The sequence below is a fragment of the Leptodactylus fuscus genome, chromosome 5, assembly GCF_031893055.1.
Source record: "Leptodactylus fuscus isolate aLepFus1 chromosome 5, aLepFus1.hap2, whole genome shotgun sequence".
Classification (NCBI taxonomy): domain Eukaryota; kingdom Metazoa; phylum Chordata; class Amphibia; order Anura; family Leptodactylidae; genus Leptodactylus; species Leptodactylus fuscus.
The window spans coordinates 173,045,001-173,071,256 of record NC_134269.1 but is presented as its reverse complement, the minus strand read 5'-3'; the positions used below and the strand labels follow the sequence as shown (position 1 = coordinate 173,071,256).

Sequence of the window (26,256 nt, the reverse complement as noted above, 5' to 3'; positions counted from 1 at the left end):
GAGTTATTAACTGATATAGGTTTCCATTCTGGCACTGGGATGTGCGAGTGATGCACAAAATTCCTAATAAAGGCTCTGGCCTCTTCTTACAATAATGTGAGCTCTTGTTCAGAACACATTAGCATATATAGCGCTGTTGTTTTATAGGAATCGCTTTAATGTTGCCTTCTAACTGTGCTTGGTTTTCCTTTATTGTAGGATGACAATATTATGAGGTCATTGCAGTTATTCGAGAACGTTATGTAACATGAAGAACACTGTTTGATATGGAGAACAATATAAAAACCTTCACCTTGTAAAATACTACAATAAACCACAATGTATTGTCCTGACATTTTTCAACAATGAAGAACATCATTTTCTATGGATCCATAGAAGCAACAACTTCCACATTTTCTTTTCCATGACGTTGGACTTGCTACCTGAATGCATGTTCATTTGAATGCATATATCGGATTTATTTTTACTTTCTAGGTTATTTGTAGACATTCTATTGTTCATTGTAAATGCTTCTGCTTTTCTAACCCAATATTGTTAGAAAGAGTAAAAAAAAAATCCCAAACTCTGTGATGTTACCTTCTTTAGACATTTACCGAGATTGGAAGATATATGATTAATAATAAAATTTTATATATGTTTAAGGAACTCACTACATTGATATTTCATGTCCTCCTTTATTAATGCAATTTGACATGCTGAATACCAGAGTTTGATAGCTAATCCATTCATTGCCGTGAAGTTATAGACATATAGCCCCATATAAAAATCAAATTATAACCCCCATACATATATTTTATGAAATTACACAGTCCAGTCATATTAATGTGACCACCGCCTACTTTTGACGTCAACGTTAAATAACCAATGGCAGAAGGCATGTGTCATCAGCCATCTGGGTGCACTCATCATTGTGGAAGGCACGATGGATCAACACAAGTATGCATCTATCCTTGTGGACCATATTCGCCCCACATGCAAATTGTTTTTCCTCAGCATGATGGCATCTACCAGCAGGAGAATGCGACGTGTCATAAAGCTTGCAATGTACGTGTGTGATTCGAGGAGCACCAGGATGAGTTTACCGTACTCCCTTGGCCAGCAAATTCCCCGGACTTAAACCCAACGGAAAATCTGTGGGACCACTTCGATCGGGTTTTTCACACCATGGATGCTCAACCGCGTAACCTAGCACAGCTGGCATTGGCACTGGAATCGGCATGGCTCAACATCCCCTCTCTTCCTGCACGTCTCGCAGCGGTCCGCTCTGCCAATGGTAGTTATTCTGGATTTTGACAGGTGGTCACATTAATGTAAGATTATATATTTTGCTTAAAGGAATTATCCAATTTATAACATTGATATTAGATCAAACACCCGGGACATCCGCAGATCACCGAGACCCAGACAGCATGGCTCTTGATGTTACTGTAGCGGCAAGTGTGGGTACTGCAGCGCTGTCCCATTGAAATCTTAGGGTAGCATTGCAGTACCCACACACTTGCAGATAGTTTGTACAGTGAGCAGATTGTAGTATCTAAACAATACCAAAAACCATACTGACTGTTCCAGATGTCACCCTTGCAGATCTAATATTGATGGCTTTTCAGACCCCAGAGTATAATAATCAGAGACCCGGGGTAATAAAAAAACAAAACAAAAAAAAACTGTTTCTTACCTGACCCCTGGCTCCTACACTGTCTGCCTCCACTGCCGTCCTCCAATGACGTCGGCCGTCACATGAAGCGGGACACAGGCCGGATTCATGTGATGTCAGACAACTAGGAAGGAGGCCTGGCAGGATCGTGGATAGGTAAGTTAGTGTTTATGTTTACCTCTCCCGAGCCTCCAATTATAATACTCGGAGGTCTGCAAAGACCCCCCCCCCCCCCCAAGTATAATGATAGTGTTTGTGGGGCCCGCGGTGTCACTTACCGATCCCGACCTAGCCAGGATCAGTAAGTAAGTAGGACCCGTAGTGGCCTATTTAAAAAAAAAACAAAAAAAAACGCAGTAGTAGCGGCTGTCACCAGGCCCCCTAATGTCCCAGGAACTGTGGCAGCTGCCTCTGCTGCTATGGCGGTAGTTACGCCACTGGTTCTACTTAAATAATGTGAGCTACATCCTCTGTATTGCAAAGCCTGCTGTATATGTTCAGCCTGCCTTGCTTGTTCTAGTACCACAGTCTCAGAACCTACCTTTATCAGTCGCCTCCGGCCTGCCGTTCGGTAGAAATACCAGTTTTTACCGGTATGCAAAGGAATTCTCTTGCAGCACTGGGGGCATCCCAGAGAACTCTCTCCAGCAACACCTCCATCTTCTGCAGCAACCGCCCCTTCTGCTGTCTTCTTCCGGCTGGGATCACACTCCAGCACCTGTGCAGTGAACTCTGCCATCGGGACACAGGCAAGAGCCGAGTGCACAAGGCCAGCCAGAAGCCTTTTTTTGGTGACCGCTTACACACAGTACGCTCCTGTAGTTTTATGGAGAACAGGAACGTACTGCATGTGCACGTAAGCTACCGCCAAAAAAATAAATAAATGGCCGCCGACAGGCCTGTCCACTCTGCTTTGCCTGGGTCCCGATAGCAGAGCTGAATGCACAGGCGCACAAGTCTGACCCCAGCTGGAAAAAGATGAAGAGGCGTTTGCTGCAGAAGATGGAGGCGTTGCTGGCGAGAGTTCTCTGGCAGCATTAGGGACACCCCCAGTGCTGCGAGAGAACTCATTTGCATACTGGTTAAAAAAAAAAGTATTTCTACCGAACAGCAGGCCAGAGGTGACTGATAAGGTAGGAGATGAATAGCCTTTAAGGCTATTCCGTTGAGTCAACTAGAGAGGAGAAGAAAAAAAAAAAAAAAAAAAGCAAATCTCAATAGATTAGGCACCTGTGTTGCACGTGACACTCTACAAGGCATGAGGTGTTGTCCTTAACCCCTTCCCGACATGCACCGTAATAGTACGGCGCATGTCGGGTCTGTAACTATGGCGACCGCCCGGGAGCCGGGCGGCCACCATAGCCGCTGGGTGTCTACTGCTTTAACCTCATATGGCTCTGGGAGCGGAGAAATAAAAAAGTTATGGGGTTTAAAAGGAGGGGAGCCAAAAACGAAAATCAAAAAATGCCATCGTTGGGAAAGGGTTAACCACCAAGGTGTAGAATGCACAATGGAAGCATGGAGCCAAGCTCCTCAGAACTTTCCACCAGGGACAAGAAACCTTAAACCAAGGACAGGGATTAAAAAACTCTAAGGCCCCATTGGACATAAACTCAGCGCTAAATCGCTGCAGAAAGAACCATGGTGTGAATGCACCGCGGTTCTTTCCGCAGCGCTTGCAACAGAAAGTGGAGTTTTCCTCTGCGCACTCTTAGGGCTCGTTCACATGTGAGCCCAGGGGAGGTTTTTGACAGCGGATTTCACATCAAATTCCTCCCCTTACAATGGTGGTCTATGCAGACCGCCAGGCTTCTTTTTTCCGCTAGCGGCGGGCTGCTGCTAGCAGAGAAAAGAAGTGACTTGCCCTATCTTCAGGCGGAAGCTGCGCGGGTTGAGCCGCGCGGCTTCCACCCCCGGCAGCACTCTGTCGGCTCATTCATTTAAGCCGACAGCGGAAAGGAAAGCCGCGACCACGATGGTCGCGGCAGGCGGGATTTGACCAGAGAGACGCGGCTCGCCGCGTCTCTGTGTCAAAACACGCATGGGTAATTCACGTGTGAACTAGCCCTTAGGGCTAGTTCACACGGGGATATGGACGCTGATTTTGTGGCCAAATCAGCCTCCATAAAATGTAGCCCTATGTGAATTGCCAGCTTTTTTGCTAGCAGAAAAAGAAGCGACATGACTTTTCTTCAGGCTGAAAAAAAATTAATTGGAGTCTATTGGGCGCTGAAAAAACCGCTAGCGGTTTTTGGTCGCTTATTTTTGCAGCTGTTTTGGCTAGCGGTTTTTTTTATCATGTACTTTTTTGTAGTGCAAAAAAAAAAAAAAACCTGAAAAAGCGGCAAAAACAGTGTCCAATGCAAAAAACAGTGTCCAAAAAAAAAAAGCGAGGCTGAAAAATCAGTGACAAAATCAGCTAGGCTATTATATCTATGGGAAAGCCACTGGTGTTTCCGTAGACAGTTGACATGCTGCGATTTACAAAGCCGCAACAGCTTTGCAAATCGCAGCATGTCCACGCTGAGATATTTCCTGCAAAGTGGAGATGGGATTTGCATGAATCCCATCCCCTTTGCTTGCACTATAAAACGCCACGATTTTTCATGCAGCATTTCCACTGCGGGCAAATCGTGGTGTTTATGTCCAGTGGGGCCCCGTCCTAAAGGAGAGCACCTTCCCTGGCATATAGAGACTTACAAGCCATTTTGTTCCACTGGGGAATATGCAAATCTGTTTTCCAGGATGTAAATAGGAAAACACTATCTCTGCTTTGCTGCCTCTAGGATAGCCCACTTAATCAGACATTACTTTTTTTCCCCCCCAGATAGCCCATACCATGATGTGGGATTATGGCCAAACCAGTATAATCTATTCCAAAAAGCTGTGACTGTTCCTTTTAGAAGAGATATACTGATTTGGCAATAATCCCACATCATGGTATTAGGTAAACATACTGTAGTTTTACAGTTTAGGACTTAACTATTTTGTTTATTATATATCCAGAATAGTTTATGTTTATGGGAATTTTCCCATACAAGTCATTTTACCCAATATATTAGTTATGCTCAGTATGCATGCACCATCTAGTGGTCTATTACATTACAGTGTAGTCATGCGCTTTTACTGAAGTAGCATTCCTAGTTGAATTGTTGTCAGGCCACTAATTACAGTGCAGCATTTACAATACTGTAGATTGTTATATTTTCCTTTAGTGGTGCATTTTAAGTTAATTGTTCTTTATTTCAGTACAAGATGCATTAGATGACAGACATCCCATAGCCTTCCATGTAAAGATATAAATGTTGAACTGGATGTAACTATATAGACTTGTGGCAACACATGCCTGATGCCAGTTAACCACCCTGTTGAATTGGAGCCTAGAGTATGACTGAGTCCACTTTGCCTTTTCATAGTGTAATCCTGTAAATTTACACATGGACCATACCATTGCAGGTAGCACCAATGGTGGACATGGGCCAAATAGGCACACTGACCAGATTGCAGATAGAGCACACAGTACATAAGAGTGTTCATCTGCTGTACAGCAGTTTGTGGGACCAGTCAAGCTAGTCATATCATCTAAGTGGGGGCATATGATAGCCACTTGAAAAATTACAATGTCTTGCCTCAGATAAAACCAAGAGTCCATCTAGTCACAATGGGCTGTAAAAAAAAAAACAAACAAACAGACTTCATTACTATTCTGTAGTTATCCTGGAAAAGAACTAGCCAGTTCTGTTATCTTAGATAGAAAAGCCTAGGAAAATGCATTTAGTACATGTATGTGATCTTCAGTTGTACCCTCTCCATCTGCTTTTAGAGGACATGAAAAATAAAGGGAGACAATTAAAAAGAAAAAAATAGAACTTTAATAAGTTAGAGTTTATAAGTTAAAATACATTTACAAAGTGCTTTAAAAGTCACAGACAGGAGGCAAAGCAATAGCGAAGTCTTCAAACACAGGACTGAGGGTCTCCCACGCATCTAGAAAAGACAAGGAAATGAAGGCACTTTCAGCTTATGCATTAGTTTGACCCACCCACCCATTTAATACTTCTGTTGGAAGGTTCCACCAATCATTCAGTCTATATTCCCATGTTTGTGGACCTATGGCACATGGTCAGAAATGAAGTCATTCTGCTGACTACTAGCCCTAGTTAATGTTAAGCAGCCTGAAAGTTGCACATTTAAGCCACGTCCCTTTTGTTTTGAGTCTACACCAAAATGTCTAGCTAGTGGATATGTTATAGCCTTAACTAGATAAAAGTATCATGCCACTGTCTAGCAAAGGTAAATCTGGGCAACTGGAGTTTTGGTTAACAAGTCATCTGACTAAAGGCTAAAGGGCAGTTTAAAGGGGTTGTCCCATCACAAGGATCCTATCTATACTTATAAATAGTTTAAGACTTTCTAAATGCATTGCTTTATTAAAACTGCTTTGTTTGGCCGCCATTTTAATTTATTCAATTCATTGTTTACACTGCGTTTCTATGGCCCTTGGGATTATCTGCTCATTTGTCAAGTGATGTAGCTGCCTGCTCTCAGGGGGAGGGAGGGGCTAGGAGCAGCTCTGAGCTGTTTGTCTTTTAAGTAGCAGAGCTTCTCAGAGAGCTCCAGGATTTCTGAGCTCTTATCAGTTGGTTTAATTGAATTTGGTTGATAAGAGCTGAGATGGGGAGTCAGTTACCTCTGTATGTAATGCAAACTGACTCAAATCCAGCTCTGCTACATCAGCTTCACACTGTGGTAATTAAATTACAACCAATCCCGTGCAAGTGAAACCCCACCCACCAATGTGCTGAGAAAAGCAGCAAGTGAAGAGAGCACAACAGCCTGTAGATTAGTGAACAAGCATCATGGGAATACCCCTTTAAGTGCCAGAAGGCCCTCCCCCCCCCCCTCTTCTAAAGTGCAGCAGTCTTAGTAGCACAGTTGTGGTCAGTCTTCAAGACACTTACCATAGTTTATCAACTCATTTTCCATTGGTGAGAGAATTGGGTCAGTAAGTGCCTCAAACCGCTTTGCATCGGTTGATATAAAGAGCCTGACCCCAGCAAGCCTGCGATTGCTCAGCCTGTGTTCTTCAGGGACATCAGAGGTCTCAAAAGCTAACAAACAGTGAGAAGGAGGAGGATCAGCAGAGCCTTTGCAACAGAGTTAAAGTTACCAAGCCAGTCCTCATGCTAGGTGTAATGAAGCATCTACAGTAATCCTTGTAGTATACCATATAGCCATGGTGCATGTGAATGTAGTGCCTGATCAGTTTCAGTCAAGAGGAGCTACAAAGTGCACAGTACCAGGTCTATGAAGTGAAGGAAATGCTGAGCTTGCAGGAGCACAAGGACCTGATCTATAGGAGCATACAGTAGGACCACCTGATAAAACCCCCTTTAAGAATTGCCTCAAAGTCTATATTCCATTTCACTTTACTAGCTCATGTGAAAGTGTTTTCATACAACTAAACTAAGATTTACTATACATACCAAGAGGATTGTATGGGATGAAAGTCTCAATGTCAGGATAAGTAGTCTTATTCTTGGGATGGACCTGGTCATTTCTTTGCTTCACCTAGACATAAAGGAACATTGAAGTTGTATGCATTCTTATCCAGTGGCATAACTAGGAATGGCGGGGCCCCGTGGCGAACTTTTGACATGGGGCCCCCCCGACACCGAAGATCTCGACCGAGTCCCTCCTATGCATTCCTGCGCGCTCTATTATGTCCCATAGTGGCCCCTGCACACAGTATTATACCCAATAGTGACCCCTGCACACAGTATTATACCCAATAGTGGCCCCCTGCACACAGTATTATGTCCCTTAGTGGCCCCTACAGGACTAATACTGTCACCGCTGACCGCTATACCAGGACAAATTGTGGATAAAAAAAATCTGGTCCTGTGCATTACAATTTAGTAACTCCATGTGCCTCATATTAATAGAAGTTAACCCCATCATCTCCCTCACATTAACCCCTGTCTGCCTCACCATAAGAGTTACTGATATGTGAGAGACATGGAGGTAATAATAAAGTATCTTCATTACTATTACCCCCAAATGTCTCACATATCAGTAACTCTTATGGTGAGACAAAGAGGGGTTAATGTGAGGGAGATGATGGGGTTAACTGCTATTACTATGAGGCACATGGAGTTACTAAAACACAAGTAATCCCCCCAAATGCCTGATAGTAATAAGTAACCCCAGTACGTACCTGTGTAGCTTCAGTTTCATTTTCCTAGAGCAGCTTCTTCCTCTTCTCTTCTGTGCTGGACGGCAGGGATAAGCCCCGCCTCCTCCTCTCATTGGTGGGCAGAGGACAGCAGAGAAAGGGAGGGGGAGAGGGGGGGGGGGGGACGTCCTGCAGCGCTGACAGGAGCCAGACCTGCAGCTCCTGTGTCTCAGCCGTTGCTGCAGCTTCGGGGCCCCCTGTTGGTGGAAAGTATTCCACCAACAGGGGGCCCCGATCATTATACTCGGGGGTCCGAAAAGACCTCCGAGCATAATGATAGCAGCGGTAGCAGCTGTCACCGGGCCCCTAATGTCCCGGGCCCTGTGGCAGCTGCTACCGCTGCTATGGTGGTAGTTACGCCACTGTTCTTATCATTAAGAGCCGAGAATCTAGTCAATACAGAAGAGAAGACTACATGTATACAGTTTCCTACAGCCCCTTCTCTACTAGACATTAAGATTGCAAGTGTCACACAAAGCCAAATGAGTTTGACACTTTCAGATAATGCCTAGTTTGCTATGGAAGCTTCTTTACATTGCCATTCTGTCTTGATCAGCTAGTGTGGCATGTATGCCACTATGGTCAGAGACCCTCTAGTATGACAACGCCTTTAGGCCAGAATTGCAGATACCGTATATACTCGAGTATATGGGGGGGAAATATGGCGCCGCTCAGGTACCGCCTTCAGCAGTCACGGCTCCAGGCCCACAGGGAGCGCCTGGAGCCGTGGCAGTTTCCCGTGGGTCTGGACTGGCGGTAGCTGAAGGCGCGGAGCGACGAGCAGCTGCCCCTGAACCATCACCATACTCATCCAGAGGAAAATGGCGCTCCCAGCAGGTCCAGAGCGGCAGCACCTGAAGTCAGAGAGTGACAAGCAGCTGTCCCTGAACCATACACAAGACCCAGCCACAGGAAGATGGTACTCCCTGCTGGTCTGGCGGCAGCTGAAGGTGGAGTGTGACGAGCAGCTGCCCCTGAACAATCACCAGAATGTGCTCACCAGCCTAGAATAATGCTCCTGGAACTGAGAGTCTGCACCCCCTGCCTTCCATCAGTCATATCAGCATGATATGAGAGTGTTGCTGCACAGCATGTATCGCCACAGATGATATGACGGTCACCCCCCCACACACACACACTTGGAATTCAAACTGACAATGAGGCTGAATATAGGGGATCTGCAGTGCTCCTATTCTGTCAGGAAGGGGTTAATAGGAGCACTGAAGATATACTATATTCAACCAGGCTGGATTCCAAGTGGGGGGAATCCTCAAGCTCAGGGAAGGGGCAGGCAGTCAACCAAAACACCCCCTCCCCAGCACCCAAAAACTCCAGCCATTTTAATTTTTGATATTTTCCAGTAGCTGCTGCATTTCCCCCACTCAGCTTATACTCGAGTCATTAAGTTTTCCCAGTTTTTGTGGTAAAATTGGGGGTCTCGGCTTCTACTCGAGTATATACGGTAGCTTTGACACCATGATCTGCCCATGGCAGAAAAAGAGGCAGTGTTTTATCGTCATAACAATGTGGATGGAAGTTTAGCAAATCGCATCCCCATGTTGTGGTAAACTACACCCTGCAGACAGATTCCATAGACAGTAATATTTTGGAAATTGCAGCATGTCAAATATATGTATAGAAACACTGACTGTTTCCCTATAGATATAACTGAAGCAGAAAGTCCAGAGGAAACCTCTGCGAACTTTATCCAAAGTGCTGCAGGAAGATCTGCAATGTTGCAATTTATCCTGCAGTGCTTCTTTTTGCTGTGGGATATAACCTTCAAATTTAGCCCTATAGTAAAAAAAAAAAAAAAAAAAAAAAAAGTTTTACTCACCTTAGTTGAGGTGTACCTGTCCTGCATTTGTTGGTTCACATTTCCCAGGGGTCTCCTGAGTGACTGTACTTTAGCTGTATCAGAGCTGTGTGTCTTCATGTGCAGCCGTTTAGAAGGTCGAGCAACTGCAGGAAGATCAGGGATCGGTATACCTTTATATTCCATATGCTTAAAGACCCTGCCACCTACTGAATTGGATTTTAAGTTAAATATTCATTGTACTACAACTATCGTGATCCCTGATCCAAGAAAGATTCCCACGAGAATGGACCCAACAGCAAGCCTTCTACTGCATTATAAGTAAGGGGGCGTTCACACTACCGTCGGTGTCCGACATGTAGTGTCCGCTCCTAGTGTCCGCTCAAAATCTGTCACGGACACTAGGAGCGGACACTAGATGTGTCCGTGACACCTGTCATTCACTTTAATGGGCATCGGGTGTGTTCTTTTGCACTCCGTGCCCGTCCTTCTCTGTCCGCAAGAGAAGATGTCCGACTTCTCAAGCAGGGTGCATGCAGGGTTCTTCTGTCCGCTTGAGAAGTCGGACATCTTCTCTTGCGGACAGAGAAGGACGGGCACGGAGTGCAAAAGAACGCACCCGATGCCCATTAAAGTGAATGACAGGTGTCACGGACACATCTAGTGTCCGCTCCTAGTGTCCGTGACAGATTTTGAGTGGACACTAGGAGCGGACACTACATGTCGGACACCGACGGTAGTGTGAACGCTCCCTTATTCTTGCATTAGCAAAGTTTCATCTAGTGGGAATATCACCAGCACTACCCTTAGGAGATATGAAGGGCCATAGCGTTTACCAGTGATAAGTAGGCCAAGCCATTCATTTAGCACCTGAAAGTGTTCACAATATGTATGTGGGGATACGCATGTTTATGTCTTGAGACAACACCCATTTGTTTTAGAGCAGCACAAGTGATCAAGGTTCCCTCACACAGTACAGAATCCAATGAAGCATGGACACTATCAGTATATAGAAATACTGGGCAGGGTATCTTGATGCTCCTAGACCCCCACCCCATTACAAAAGCCTAAATTGGGACCCTACTTGTTCCATGTAGAATAGAGGTATGCTTTGTAAAAGGGTCTGAAGCAACTGTTACCTCTGGACACCCTATAGTTACACCTCTGGACACAACCATATGTATGGTATCTATAGCCTATGGGTACACTATGTTCTGTAAACCCACAGTCTGAGGCATTGGACTAGTGCAACATTGTGCCCTAAATTTATGGCGAACTAACTTACTTGAGCTTTGGTTACGCTTGGAGGGATTGATAAAGAGATCTCCATTTTCTTTTTCCAGCTGCATGAAGATATCCATTATGTTTACTTGAAATTCTAAAAAAAAAATGATATGAAGAGTTCTAGTAAATAACATATTAACTATGCTAGGCACAGGTTACAATAGCAGAAAGATCTTGATGCAAAAGCTGTTGGGGCTTCAGTTTCTCCCATTCCCATTTTCAGACCAAGTTTAGCCTGCTAAAGAACTGCAAGTAAAAATTCCTTCCAGATCCATATTGTCATGTCAAGCCTCTGGTCTTTGCAATCTGCATTGTGCTTTTTGGGAGGCACACGTTTGACGCAACTGATTAATTCCCCCCCCCCCCCCCCCCCATTCATTTTATTAATATGGGGGCTTTATACTGTCAGTGCTCTTTGGGATGAATGAGGTGGTGCACTTTCTGTATAGCCCAAGTCCCTTGGAACCCTTAACCCATCCGAGTGGCAAGTAATGAATGCTGTTTATCACTTGCTCCATAAACCAGAGTCCATTTTACCACATAGGAGGCATCGTGGGAAGGGGGCAACTTTGACAGATGGCCATTACATTGCACGTGGGGAGGCACTGAAGGGGTCCATGTAAATTTCAAACAAAGGCTTATTTTATTAATGTTACTAGGCAATTTTGCTATGTCAGGAATACTTCATAGGAGCACATAACTTGAAAGGTTTTTTTGGACAAAACTACGTTAAAGCATGACTTTACCAAGCCAGATAAGAACCAGCAGTTAGTTGGTAGAGTTACTCCACAAGTCACATTACTGTAGCTAGGTTGGTAGGTAAAGATTGCCAGGAGTTGCTTTTCCTTTGATGTGACTCACATCAAGGATGTTGTACCAAGGTATGACTTGTTATCAAGCCTGCAACTACAAACACTACAACTCTGATTCATCTGTATTGTATATAGACAGCAGTGAGGGAGCATTACAGAGCCACTTCCTCCTACCAGGAGTCATAGCATCAAATAGCTGCTGGCCTAACACCAAAATATCAGATAAACCAAACTACACCTATATTAATTCCCATTCCTATGCTAGCAGCTCATATAGTATACATTACATAGCAAAACCTTCACAATAGTAACAAACCAATCACAAACATATTATACTTACTCAACAACCACAATTCACGGTAAGAGAATGCACTAAGTGACCTGCTCGAGGCCCTTTTATACTAACTCTACCTTATATCATTTACATGGAATTGCCCCCACCTGGATAGTAATTATAGAGTAATAACATGGTAGGGTTTACAACCAGGGGGAGGGCGTATTTACCTCATGTGGTTTTTACCACACTACAACAAACCACAGACAGTTACACTACAAATTGATGTAGTTGTGAGATGTAGTTAATGGCTGTGTGACTAAGCCCAGGGCTTACACTGCAACTTTAGCTGCGGCTACTGCTACCCGTTACCAAAGATTTGGTGGCATCTCAACCCTGCTAATACTGTGACTGTGAATTCTAGATGCAAAGAAATCTGTCAGTGCTCAATCTTTTTCCAACTAGAAGTCACAAACACAGCAGTCCTAGGGAGCCTTCACACGATGTAACGCTGCGCTCATTCTGATCGTAAAAACACGTTCAGAATGAGCGCGTAAAAAGCTGCTCCCATTGACTTGAATGGGAGCCGGTATACGTGCGTTCCCCATTGCGTGTAATACATTGAAAGCAATAGGGAAAAAAGCCTCCCATAGATTTCAATAGGGAGCGCACGTATGCCGGCTCCCATTCAAGTCAATGGGAGCTGCTTTTTACGTGCTCATTCTGAACGTGTTTTTATGATCAGAATGAGCACACCTAACACCGTGTGAAGGCTCCCTTAAGGGAGCCTTCACACGGAGTAAACGCGCGTGTATTTTTGCAAATTACTCGTGTAAAAATAAGACTCCCATTGACTTCAATGACATTTTATATGTGTATTTTGACGTGTATTTTGCCAAAATACATGCGTGTTTACTCCGTGTGAAGGGGCCCTCATTTTTACACGTGTCTTTTTACATGTGTATTTTGCAAAAAATACACACACGTTTACTCCATGTGAAGGCTCCCCATTGAAAGCAATAGGGAAAAAAGCCTCCCATTGATTTGAATGGGTAGCGTGCGTATGCTGGCACCCATTCAAATCAATGGGAGCTGCTTGTTACGCGCTCATTCTGAACAAATTTTACATTCAGAATGAGCGGAGCGTTAACATTGTGTGAATGCTCCCTAAAAAGGGCTCGTTCACACTGAGTTTTTTTGGTCAGGAATTTGAGGCGGAATCCGCCTGGAAATCCTCCTCAATGAAACGCCTCACCATACAGTCCTATGTAACCTTTTTTTTTTTTCCGCTACTGGAAAAAAAAAAAGCTAGCGGCACCCATTGAAATCAATGGTAGGCTTTTTTTTCAGCGTGGAAAATTCAGTGCCAAATAAAGCACCATTTTCCTCCGTGTGAATGGACCCTTCAGGCGGAAAACGCTTCAAAAATGTCTCAAAAAACTCAGATTTTCTCCTGACCAAAACACTCCATGTGAACTCAGCCTTAGTTCACACGGCGGATTTTGGTCTGGAATTTGGTGTGGATTCCGCGTCAACTTCCGGATTAAAGTACCGCCTCCCATTGAAGGTAATGGGAGTTGGGCATTTAATTTTTCCGCTCGTGCAAAAAAGAAGCGACGTGCCCTATCTTCCGCGGCGGAATCAGCAGCAGGAGACCGCGGTGCGTCAATCCCTTCGGACTAGGCCCATTCATTTGGGCCTAATCCGGAGCGGATGCACTGTATGCACTGCACCGACAACCAGTCGCGGATAGCCATTTTTTGGTCTGGAATCTGAGGCGGCATCCTGCCTCAAATTCCGGACCAAAATCCAATGTGTGAATTTAGCCTTATAGACCTTGAGAAAAACTGCCATGAGAACAATGAAGGCCTATTGTTTGTCTTATCACACCTCTGTTTTTTTTGTTGAGTAAGGGAGCATTCACACGGCGTAACGTGCCGCGAGATTTGGCACGTGTACGCCGCGTGACCCTTTGCGTGCCGTACACGCTCCCATTCATTTCAATGGGAGCGGGGAGTGTATGCGCTAGTTTGCGACCATGCATTTATTCACGGCCGCAAACTAGCGCGGCGCATACGCTCCCCGCTCCCATTGAAATGAATGGGAGCGTGTACGGCACGCAAAGGGTCACGCGGCGTACACGTGCCAAATCTCGCGGCACGTTACGCCGTGTGAATGCTCTAAGGGTGCATTCACACTGAGTAAACGCTAGCTTATTTTGTAGAGTAAAATTACACTTGTAAATTTTGCTATCCCATTGACTTCAATGATATTTTACAGGCGTATTTTTACAGGCGTATTTTTTACAGGCGTATTTTTACACTTGTAAAAAAATATCATTGAAGTCAATGGGATAGCAAAATTTACAAGTGTAATTTTACTCTACAAAATTAAGCTAGCGTTTACTCAGTGTGAATGCACCCTTAGGGCTAGTTCACACGTGGGCAAAGGGGAGGTTTTTGACAGCGGAATTCGCTTCAAAAACCTCTCCTTTAACATGGTGGTCTATGTAGACGACTAGCTTTTTTTTTCCTCCTAGCGTTTTCCGCCTGAAGAAGCAACATGACCTTTCTTCAGGCGGAAAACGCCTGAAGAATTGCATAGAAGTGAATGGGAGGCGAAAACCGCGCGGTAAAAAACCGCGCGTTTTTTTACACACAAAACCGCGCGGTTTTTTGCAAAAAACCGCGCGGTTTTCGCCTGCAGTTTCTATAGCACATATAGGAAAAAAAAACCCTAGCGAAAACTGCTAGCGAAAACCGCGTCAAAAACCTCGTCAAAAACCGCATGGAATGCAAAAAACAGCGTTAAAAAAACTCCTCGAGGTTTTTTACCTCGCACAAATAAGCTAGGCGGTTTTCACGTGTGAACTGACCCTTATACATGTGACATAATAGAACGTGTCCTATTTTTGGCCATTTCCACCGCTAGAAGGACCCAATACAAGTCAATGAGACACTTTTATTAAGCAATTTGTGGGTTTAATAGCATACATTGCGCCCTCTGGGGGCTTATTTGCTTGCTGCACTTTATTATACTTTTGCATCTTTTTCCAGATATTTTTCTGCTCTTCGCGGCCTAATATGAATGAAAAGACGACACGACGGTCTGCGCAGCCGCAAAAGCGCTCGCCATGTAGCTCTAGTTTGTGAGACTTTGTGTGCGCGCGTCACTTTTCTGTATCCAATCAGAACGCTCCATACCATTATCCAATCATCCGACAGCGGCGCGGCAGCCCAGCCAATGAGGACGCGCTGTTGCGTTTAAAAGCTGGTGCCGGGAAGTCGTTGCAGCGTTGAGTGTGTTTGCTGAGCTGACGGTATGTGGTGCGCACTGGCGGTCCTGGGGCCGCTGTATAGCTGGGTCTTGCTGTAGTTCCCGTACTAGTAACCGAGCTGTTGGGGAGGGCTGTGCTGGATTTGTGCCGTGCTAGGGGTTTGGTACCTCGGTTATGGTTTGCTGTGTAATCGTAAACTGCCGTTTCTTAGCTGGTCGGAGACTACAACCCCCCCCCCCAGTGTGCTGTTATATCTTCTATGGTGTGTAGCATGCTGGGAGTTGTAGCCTCCCCACACCGGGATTGCTACAAGCTTGTACTGACTCTCATATTAGTCACTGACTACTGCTCACTCCTTAAGGTCCCTCTACCGGGAGGAAAAGTAACTATCAGTCCAAATTCACACTGTAAACTCAAAACTGTTACTATATAACTTACCTAAAGCAATCAGGTGTCTGGAGTATAGTAGAACAAGTCTTACTAATTCCTGTGTAGAAACAATGCTGCATAACGCCATGTCAGGTTTGCAATAGCTTTTTGTTTGGTTCTGTTTGCAGACCAAAAACAAAAAATAGAAAACCTGCTTTAGGGTTAGTTCACATGTAAATAATGTGTGGCTTATTTTGGCACTGGAAAAAAAAGCTTCCTAATTAGGAAGGTTTTTTTGGGCCTTGCCAAGTTTTTTTTGGAGTTTTTTTTGTAAAAACAGATTTAAAAAAGCCAGGCTGTTTTCCCCTCCTGTAAAGTGAATGGGCTGAAAAAACCCACTTTTTTTTCTGTGCAGTTTATTGAAAAGTGTCACTTATTTTTGCAAAAAAAAAAACTGGTTTTTGCCTCCCGTTCACTTCTATTAGGGCTAGTTCACACGTGAGTATAAGGGGAGGTTTTTGACAGCGGATTTCGCGTCCAAAACCTCCCCTTATAATGGTGGTCTATGGAGACCGCCGGGCTTCTGTTCTCCGCTAGCGGCGAGCTGCTGCTAGCGGAGAAAAGAAAGGACATGTCCTTTCTTCAGGCGGAAGCCGCGCAGTCTCAGCCGCGTGGCTTCCGCCCCCGGCAGCTCCCTCCTATGTCGGCTCATTCATTTGAGCCGACAGCAGAGGGTTAAGCCGCGACAGCGATGGTCGCGGCGGGCGGGTTTTTGACAAGAGAGATGCGGCTCGTCGCGTCTCTCTCTGTGTCAAAACCCGCGCGGGCAGTTCACGTGTGAACTAGCCCTCACTTTCTTCAGGTGGAAAACGCCTGAAGGGTCATGTCGCTGCTTTTTTAAAAGAAAAAGCTAGCAGTCTACAGACTAACGCTGGGTTCAAACCTGCGTTCGGGTTTCCGTCTTCTGCATGCAGAAGACGGAAAGCTGTCAGAGCGGGTCCGGCTGTGAGCACTGGAGAGCGTTTTATCCTCCACCGCGAAAGCGGTTTTTTAAAACCGGACACAGAGTACTGCATGTCCAATTTAAAAAAAAAAAAAAAAAAGTTTTGTGGCGGAGAGCATAAAACGCTCACAACTGGACATCTTTCAAACCCATTCAAGTGAATGGGCTTGACAGAGTCCTGCAGGTTTCCGTATCCTGCCTCTGTTTTGTGCAGGAAATGGAAACCTGCAGAACAGAGACCGAGCCCTTACATTGTATGGAGGAGGATTATGATGTGGATTCCGCTGTCAAAATCCTCCTCCATGTCCACGTGTGAACTAGCACATAGGCTAATGCCCCGTGCTGTGGAAATTTTTTTTTTTTTTTTTTGTTTGAGCCAAAGCCATGTGGCTAAAAATGGAAACTCTATAGGAAGCTCTTAGGGGGCGTTCACACTACAGTTAGTGTCTGCTTATTAGTAGTGTCCATGGCTATTGTCTGTACAAGATTTTAGCAGTGGACATTAGCTGGTCTGTTTGCAGTTTACACATTTCAATGGGATTTTATCTTGTCCTTTGTGTTTTTTTTTTTTGTTTTTTTTTCAAGCTGATAAAAAAAAAACTACATGCTGGACTTCTGTCTGTTTGAGTAAATGGATAGTGTGTGTGTTCCATCTTCTCTCTGCAGAAGATGGAAACCTGAAAACAGAAATCAGGTGCTGGTGTGAACCCAGCGTAACTGTCTATTGTGTCCATTTATTTTATGCGCATGCTCAAAGCATAAACAGCAAAAAAGTTAAAAAAAACAGGCATTCAGGGTTTATTCACATCTGCGTCCTGGCCTCCGTTCTGCAGGTTTCGGGCAGGAAATGGAAACTTGCAGGCATTTCTCAAACCCATTCATTTGAATGGGTTTGAAGTGCGAGCGTTTTGGGCTCTGCAGCGAAACTTTTTTTTTTTTTTTTTTTTTACTGATCCATTAAGTGCCTCCATTAAAAAGACACATTAACATCAGTTAATGTCTATTATGGTGTTTTGTTTTTGTTTTTTTGACACTTTCATAACAGAATCTAATGGTAGTGTGAACCCTGCTTTATATTTCTCTCTGCTCAATCCACTACTGTCTCTGGCTCAAAAAACCACAACAGAAAAGCTGCGTTTCCACAATGTTGGGGCTGTAGCCTGAACAGTGGTTAGTTCTGCTTTTTTTTTTTTTTTTTTTTTTCTGTGTAGAAACCACATGGACCCTATTAGTCTATGGGGGTCTGCTGGCTTCCTTAGGTAACTTTTTAGTTTTGGGATAGGTTTCCTTCTGGGGGTGCACAAGCAGACTCCCTGAATGCAGATGTGAACAGGGCCTTACCTGTTTTGGGATTAAAAAAACTCACTGTACAGTGAGTGCTAATGTGCATCTAACCTTGGGTTATGTTCACACAATATCCATATCTTTTGTACCATGACAGTAATGGACAATAGCAGAGTAATGGGACCCCTTCTCTGTTCCTCCTGACTCTCATCTTCCATAGTATGTAATGATGTGCTTAACTCCTCTCTGGAGTCTGCTGTGTAATACAAGCTGGGCTGGTAAAGCCGGGCTCAGACAACCACTCTGTCCGGTGGGGAAACTAGACGGGGAACAGCTTGCCGGCAGTTTCCTATCCAGTTTCTCTGGGGTTTATGACAGAAACCTCGGTGAAGACAGCAGCGGTAGTGTGAACCCAGCCTAACATACCTGAAGACAAGCTGCCTTCTGGGGGATTCGGTTCATTGCTTCAGCAAAACACTTAGGTGACTGGACCTGTGGATGAAAGGGTTCTTGTATCAGTCAGATGTCAGAATTGCTTTTTCTATCTTACTTAGAAAAATTTAATTGAAAATGGCCACCAGAATCTTCATTGACCAGGAGAACGGTGATGTTGCTTCCACATTTTTAGCAAAAGATCGTGTCACGTTGTCAAGTGTTGGTAAGTAGTCTTTGTTAAACTAGTAAACCATCTCATATTATATATGGTAAGGCTTGGAACCAAGCTCTGTTAAACTGTTAAGTTTAGGTTCACTCTTCCTCTTTATTTGGTTTTTGATCATTAAAGGGATTCTACCATTAAAACCTTTTTATTCCTGTGGATAAGATATCAGAATAGCCTTTAAAAAGGCTATTCGTCTCTTACCTTTAGATGTGATCTCCGCCGCGTCGTTGCTTAGAAATACCGGTTTTTACAGGTATGCAAATTAGTTCTCTGGCAGCAAAGGGGGCATTCCTGTTGCTGCTCGAGAACACGATCCTGCGACGCCTCTATCTTCAGCTGGATCCTCCCCTTCTGTCATCTTCCTCCTGCGTCACCTCCGATGCCTGCACAGTTAGCTTTGCCAGTGAGACACTAGTAGAGCTGACTGCGCATGCTGGCCGGCGGTCATTTTTGGGAGGCTGCTCTTGTAGTTCAATGCAGGAGTGGCTTCCCAAAAATGGCTGCCGGCCAGCATTCGCACAATTGTGATTTAGACTACAATGGGTACATGCCATCTGCATGACTCGTGAGTCCAGACATGACCATAGTGTTAATTTGAGGCCCATAACTAACCACTAAAATAGCAGGTGTGAATGGGGCCTTGCAGACTCCATTGACTATAACAGAAGCTGTCAGGTGTCCATTCTCCTCAACTGAAACCACAGGACAAAAGTTGGACTTGTAGTTCTTCTATGATCACCAACTATTTGCTAGAGATGTGAACCCAGCCTTAATGGCTTGTCTTCTGCTTATATGACCAGGACAAACTATCTTTGGTATCAGGGCTTTAGATGGAGATCTCAAAGAATAACGGCTGGTGCTGTAAGATGCCAGAAATATTAAGATCTCCTTGTTAAAGGGATTCTATCATTAAAAAAGATTTTCTCAATTACATGTAGGAATAACCTTAAGGCTATTCTTCTCCTACCTTTACATGTCTTCTCTGTGCTGCCATTCAGTAAAAAATCTTGGTTTTTGTCTGTATGCAAACGAGTTCTGTCACAGCACTGGGGGTGTCCCCAATGCTGCAAGAGAAATCTCCAGCAATTTCTCTTTTGGAATGCCCTCCACCTGTCGTCTTCTGTCCTGGGTTTCAATCCTCCAGGCATCGAGCAGACTGTACATACCTGTGACCACAAGAAAAATGCCTGCTTACACTGAAAGCGGCCTTTTTCTTGTGGCCTGTAGGCATGCGCAGTAAGCTCTGCCTGAGGCCCGATGGCAGAGCTGACTGTGCAGGTGTTTGAACCCAGCTCCGGAAGGCAGCGCTGGAGACTTTTCTCGCAGCATTGGGGATGCCCCCAGTGCTCTTTGAGCGCTGGGGACCGCCCCCAGTGCTGCGAGAGAACTCCTCTGCATACAGATGAAAACCGGGATTCTTAAGGCTATTCCTACATGTGATTGAAGAAAAAAATTATTTTAATGATAGAATCCCTTTAAAATTACAGCCAAAATTGAAATAACTAACCTTGTTAACTACCTGCAGTCTGGGAAGGCCCTCTAGCCTTGTTTGCTCTGTAATGTTCATCATGAATTTTACTAATTACTGTTTTGGACTTCCCTTTTCTGTCTAAAGGAAAGCCTCTTATCAGAAACCACCAAGGCAAAGTGTTTAGCTCTACATCAGGGCAAAAAACTTCAAGAAAAGCTCTGGGAAATGTCAACAAGCAGGTGACAAACCAGAAGACTCTGCACCCTCTGAAAGAAGAAGTTAAAGTCAAGAAGCTTGCACCATCTGCTAAAAAGGTATTCTAATAGTGGAACTGAACTCATTCACTGCACCCTCTGCCTGCTAAACAGATGATCAATCTGACCTTAGACAAATTATGTTGACCTTTCCAAATGCTATGGGAAAAAATAAAGCACTTGCCATTGCAACATCTTAAGACCAGAAATTAATTGTCTATACATTAATGGTTTCCCATAATACAGCCTATAATCTGTATACATTAGTACTGTCCTAGTCGAAGTGGTGCTGGGGCTTAGACTGCAGGCCTGGCTGTCATTGTATAGGTCAGTAATAGTAGAGCAGCAGTCGGAGATGGTTATGAACATTCAGGGTGGTAAGTATCTTAAGCAGACTTAAACATGGCTTTCTACCATTGGTGAGCCTATATTACATTACTGTGGGAGGAACAAGGGAGCACATAGATGTAGTAACATGGGGACAAAGAGTAGGTCATGTGACGGGTAGCATAAGTTTGGAGTAAAGACCCCCTCCCCAGAAAAACTTTTTTCTTTGCTTGACTCTAGTATAAGCCATGGGGGGCTTCTTCAGCACAAACTGTTTCTGAAAAATTCAGCTTATACTCAAGTATATACAGTATGTTGCAAAAAGCAGGGACTTTCAAATGACTAGTGTTTTGTGAGTCTACCACAAACAATGGTAGAAAATACTACAAATCTAGTATATGAAGGGCTGAAATGTCAACTTTTTTGCACTTGTTTTCCTTCTAGGTTTCTGTCTCTGAAACATCTGTTAAGCCTGACAAGCAGCACTATCCTGAAATAGAGAAATTTGTTCCCTACAATCCTGCAGGTATTCTCTTGTATTTTTTTTAAAGGGATAAACGCTCTTGACTTTTTAGTATTCTCTGTATACAGATTTTTGTTATCTTCATTTGAAATTTGTAAAATGCTCTAAGTTGTAAATGGTGGTCACAAGTTTGGAGGTTTGAGTGTTTTATAAGCTATACTGAGCCCATAGACTAGTTTGGAGCTCCACACTGTCTAACTTCTCAGCAAATGGCTTTATTACAGTTACAGGACTTATAAAAACCCAAACTCCTAATTGTGACTTGTGACTTCTTGTCTTGCAGACTTTGAAACCTTTGATGTTCCAGAAGAACATAAACTGAGTCATCTCTCTCTGGCTGGTGTTGGTCTTATGGTCAATGTGAATGATGCTAAGAAGTTTGACTCCCTCATAAGTCTAGATCCAGTCCCAATGGAAATTCCTGTCTTTAGCTGGGAAGCAGGTTAGTAATGGTCTGAATTTTAATTAACCTCTCCCCTACGTTAATATTGTCTTAATCCTTCTGCTTGACGTGTTGGCTTAACCCCTTGCCGCCAATGGCACTTTTTGACTTCCTGACCAAGCTCAATTTTTCAAAACTGACATGTCATTTTGTGGCAATAACTTTGGAACGCTTTAACTTACCAAAGTGATCTTGAGATCGTTTTTGTAACACGTTTTACTTCGTTAGTGGTAAACTTTGGTTGATATGTTTTGTGTTTAATTATGAAAAAAATAGGAAAATTGGTGGAAATTTTGAATATGCATTTTATAAAGTTTGAAATGATGTGCATTGCATACAGATAGTCAGACCGCCAAAATTATATCATAAATCTCATGTCCCAGATCTCTGCTTTATGTCGGCATCAAACTTTAGTCACCTTTTTATTTTTTACAGACATAAGGTTTACAAGTGAAACAACAATATTCAGACGCTCCAAGAAATTTCCAAAACCCATTTTTTAAGGGACTAATCCAGTTATGAAGGCGTTTTGAAAGACCTGTGTATTAAACCCCCTATAAATCACCCCATTTTCAAAACTGCTCACCTTAAATAAGCCAAAACATATACCTAGTATTTCAACCCTATAAGTGCTTAACAGGAATTAATACAAAATGGAGGTGACATTTTCAAATTTATTTTACTAATTTCATTTAGCCCTAGAATTTGCACATTCACAAGGGGTTAAAGGAGAAAACACATCCCACAATTTGTTATGCAAGTTCTCCGGACTACCATAGTACCTCACTTGTGGGTGTAAACCAGGGGTAGGGAACGTACGGCTCTCCAGCTGTTGCAAAACTACAACTCCCAGCATGCATATTGGCTCTGCTGTTCTGGGAACTCCCATGGAAGTGAATGGAGCATGCTGGGAGTTGTAGTTTCACAGCAGCTGGAGAGCCAAAGGTTCCCTACCCCTGGTGTAAACTTATATGGACGCACAGCGAGACGCAGAAGGGAAGGTGCGCCAAGGAGCTTTTAGAGGGCAGATCTGGCTGCGATCAGTTTCAGGAACCATGTCACATTTACAAAGCCCTTGAGTCAAAACAGTGGAAACCTCTAGAAAGTGACCCCATTTTGAAAACTGCCCCCTCAAAGAATTTCAAGTGATGTAGTGAGCATTAGTAACCCCGAAGTGAATATGTAAGCTGTGCAGAGTAAATTGGGTACACCAAATCCCATTCTATTTTCCCACTAGCTCCTATGACGGATGGGGAAGAGGGGCATTCTGGGGATCAGCGCTGGTGTATTATCTCTCAAAGCTCTAAATATGGGGTCCCCTGAAAACACTGGCACAGCTTATACATTTCCTTCTAGTCGCAGCCACTTATGTCCTAATTTGGCGACTTTTGGGGTTTTTGTCTTCACATTGTACAAGCTTTATTTTTATTTTCTGGCAATGTGGCCATATGAGGGCTTGGTGTTTGCGGTATTAGATGTACTCTTCAATGCCACCATTTTGGGGTGCCTGTAGCTTATTGAATACATTTTAACTTTTCTCGGTGGGATGTAAAAGTAAACATCAATTCTGGCATTGCTTTTTAGCTTTTTTTTTTTTCCATGTACAGCATAAGTAACATGTTACCTTTATTCTGCGGGTCAGTATGATTATGGCAATATCTTATATTAATTCATTGCTCTTTGTGCAGAATAAAATTCAATTTAGGGGGAAAAAATCAATAATTTTTGTCACCATCTTAAAGGCATAACTTTTATTTTTTGGTAGACAGAGCTGGTTGAGGGCTTATTTTTTTGCAGGATGACCTCTGCTTTTTTTATTGGTACCATTTTGGTTTTCATCTGACCATTTGATTACTTTTTTTATTGAACATTTTGTAAGGCAAAGGTGGTGAATAATTTTGTGCGGTTTTCTAATTTTTTTTTTATGATCTCATTAAATGGTTTAATTTTATGCAGGTTATTATGGACATGGTGATACCAAATATGTAATGTGTTCTATTTATTTTACATAACATCTTATTTGGGATTTTTGGGGCTTTATTAAACTTTTTTTTATAACTTTTCCTGTCCCCATGGGGTATTGAAGTAATCTGCTGATCTCTGCTTCACTATATGTATCTGCAATACACATGTTACACGTGTATTGCAGAGCACAGGAAGCAGTCATCCTGTGTAGACGCATGGGATGACTGCTTCCATTCCTGGCAGGATCAACCAGGTAAGTGGAGGGGACGGCATGGGGCAGACCTGGGGTCACTGATCAGACCCCGGGCTGCCCACTACCAACACGGCACCCCAAAACCGTCGCGGGGGACCATTATGTACAGAAACCCCTGAGATGCCGGCAGTCATGTTTGACCGCCAGCATTTCAGGGGTTAACACCCACAATCGGACCCGATTCCAACCGCGGGTGTTAGAGGGCATTGTCAGCCATATGTTACAGCTGCCACCCACGGGCATGGTGCGCACACAGGGTCTGTGTGCGCACCATGCAGCCGCCATAGTATTACAGCAGTTTGCAGGAAGTCCTTCCCAGCAGCGCCGTACTATTACAGAAGGTGTTAAAGACATTGCAGAAGTTTTTAGAAACTAAACCTCCCTGTTGGGTACTTAAAGGGGTTGGCCACTTTCAGACCAATATTGACAAATGTAAATAAGATATACAATTTTCCAATATACTTTATCAATTCCTCACGGTTTTCTAGATTTTGGCTTGTCATTCATTCTGTTCTAGAGGATAAGTCTGACCATGGTCATGTGATTACACAGGTGCCACTCATTAGTCACAGCACTAATCAGACATCTGCCTGGTAATCAGCTGCACCTGTGCTAATCACATGACCATGGACAGTTTCTCTAGAAGTAACAGTATGAATGACAGCAAGCCAAGAGCTAGAAAACCGTGAGGAATTGATACAGAAAGTCTATTGTAAATTGTATATTTTATTGTATAATTTGTCAATATTGGTCTGAAAGTGGCCAACCCCTTTAACCATTGATGCTAAATGTAGTAGTTCAGCTCTCAGCCCCAACAACCTTCTTGCTAATTCCCCTCCTCTACTTCTGTCCATTCCAGATGCTGCTGACAGTCTCCCATCTTTCCTGGCCACTCTAGAAGAGATCTCGGTGGAGATGCCTCCAATACTTCAGTATTAAAGTTTTTTTTTTATTTCCTTGACTTGTTAATGTGTACTGTACATAGTTTAATAAAGTTGTTTTACTCTAGTTGATAACTGTCATATCTGAGGTCCTTGCATTTGGGGAAAAGGGTTTTCTGCTTCTGTATCTTAAAAGAATCTTTCACCACCAATTGAAGTTCTTAGCATCTGATAGTGGACTTGTTCTATTCCAGTACAGTTGAGAGGTTTACGTAGCCCTCACCATTCCTGGAACAAGAAGCAGTTTTTGGTGTTAAGGTCAGGGGACCTGAGTCTGTGCTCAAAGCAGAGGTAGCAAGTGTCACGGCTCAGAACTGCACCTTGTCTGCTCTTGACACGTAGCAAAATTTTGCTGCAAACTCCATCTGAAACCAGCCTACATTAAGGGATTCTATCACTAAAGTTTTAAATTAATAGCATGTAGGAATAGCCTTTATAATGGCTAGTCATCTCTTACCTTTGCATGCGCTGTCAGCCATTTTGTGGTTGCCTGTAAGAGTGCCAATGATGCTGAAGAAAGGCAGCACTGCAATGCTCAGGGCACACATGAAACTCAAAACAGCAGTGCAGACACTCAAGATGAAGGAAGGAGATGAATGGCCTCTATCATAAAGGCTATTCTATGTGCTATTAAACATTTTTGTAAGTTGTAGAATCCCTTTAATTCCCCTTTAATTTCAATGGGTGTCAGCTTATGTATGTGCTAGAAGGAAAAACTGAGCATCTCTCCCAGAAAATTCCACCTGGTAACTCTCATTGAATAGGTGGCAGAAAAAAACCTCCTGACAGGTGAGGAATCTGGTCAGTAAGAAAAATTCAGCTTAAAATTCCAGACTCTGAATTATTTGGCTAGGAAAGTCACTCTTATGGTACATACCAGTCAGTGGAAAGATGGCTGCTCTTAGTAATTTAAGGTTTAATGCAATGTGGGACCTATAGAGTACGTTGCATCCTCTGGCACCTGCAGGATTATACACCACTAGAAAGCTGAGTGCACTGAATTTAGTGCTGTGTTTTCCAAATGTGCCCATGAATGCAGGAGATATTAGTGCTGTTGGTTTTGGCACAGAAGTCACTTGTCAGGAGGCCAGCCTTACAACCTAGCATTGTTGCTGGGTTGTAAGGAGCATACTACCCCAATAGCATTGTACTTTCAGGGTAGGTGTTGCTGCCCAGCAGTGATGCAGCATTGGAGCCCTGGGTTTGAATCCCACCAGGAACATCTGCAAGGAGTCTGTGGACCCTGCAGCTGTACAGGGTTTTTTTTTTTTTTTTTTTGGCGGGGTCAGATGTACTTTTTAGGTATATCATTTTGGGGAATGTCTGTTGCTTAGATCACCTTTTATTTAAATCAGAGGCAAAAAGGTGAAAAAACCCGGCAGGCTTAGCACTTTTGATTTGATGTTCACCG

At 43.7% G+C, this 26,256-nt stretch overlaps 3 protein-coding genes across 4 annotated transcripts in view; 2 read left to right on the top strand and 1 right to left on the bottom strand.

Annotated features, from left to right (window-relative positions):
• KCNIP1 (potassium voltage-gated channel interacting protein 1) overlaps positions 1 to 636 on the top strand; it is a 117,872-nt gene extending 117,236 nt beyond the window's left edge. For both annotated transcript variants that reach the window (XM_075274762.1, XM_075274761.1), the window contains one exon: positions 199 to 636. In XM_075274762.1, the coding sequence (XP_075130863.1) occupies positions 199 to 246 (48 nt within the window). In that variant the 3' untranslated portion in view covers positions 247 to 636. The remainder of the gene's footprint in view (positions 1 to 198) is intronic.
• A 4,934-nt stretch (positions 637 to 5,570) lies between these two features.
• On the bottom strand, positions 5,571 to 11,078 carry LOC142205022 (putative pituitary tumor-transforming gene 3 protein). Its single transcript, XM_075276367.1, has 5 exons — positions 10,991 to 11,078; positions 9,727 to 9,851; positions 7,141 to 7,225; positions 6,616 to 6,765; positions 5,571 to 5,641 (listed from the first exon to the last, which is right to left on the bottom strand). Exons 1-5 carry the CDS (start codon positions 11,064 to 11,066, stop codon positions 5,571 to 5,573), a joined length of 507 nt encoding a protein of 168 aa, XP_075132468.1. The 5' UTR covers positions 11,067 to 11,078.
• Positions 11,079 to 15,374: 4,296 nt separating this feature from the next.
• Positions 15,375 to 24,843, top strand: PTTG1 (PTTG1 regulator of sister chromatid separation, securin). Its single transcript, XM_075273485.1, has 6 exons — positions 15,375 to 15,394; positions 18,563 to 18,666; positions 20,285 to 20,454; positions 21,166 to 21,247; positions 21,528 to 21,686; positions 24,764 to 24,843. Exons 2-6 carry the CDS (start codon positions 18,579 to 18,581, stop codon positions 24,841 to 24,843), a joined length of 579 nt encoding a protein of 192 aa, XP_075129586.1. The 5' UTR covers positions 15,375 to 15,394; positions 18,563 to 18,578.
• Positions 24,844 to 26,256: the final 1,413 nt, after the last annotated feature.

Bases quoted from the DNA above. Each gene is read 5' to 3' on its own strand.
- LOC142205022 (XM_075276367.1), bottom strand. From the start codon at position 11,066: ATGGATATCTTCATGCAGCTGGAAAAAGAAAATGGAGATCTCTTTATC. The intron at 9,852-10,990 runs GTAAGTTAGTTC...ATCTTCCTGCAG, and splicing joins CAAGCGTAACCAAAGCTCAA to TTGCTCGACCTTCTAAACGG. The intron at 5,642-6,615 runs GTAAGTGTCTTG...TGTCTTTTCTAG, and splicing joins AAATGAGTTGATAAACTATG to ATGCGTGGGAGACCCTCAGT.
- PTTG1 (XM_075273485.1), top strand. From the start codon at position 18,579: ATGGCCACCAGAATCTTCATTGACCAGGAGAACGGTGATGTTGCTTCC. The intron at 21,248-21,527 runs GTATTCTCTTGT...CTTGTCTTGCAG, and splicing joins TGTTCCCTACAATCCTGCAG to ACTTTGAAACCTTTGATGTT. The intron at 21,687-24,763 runs GTTAGTAATGGT...TGTCCATTCCAG, and splicing joins TGTCTTTAGCTGGGAAGCAG to ATGCTGCTGACAGTCTCCCA.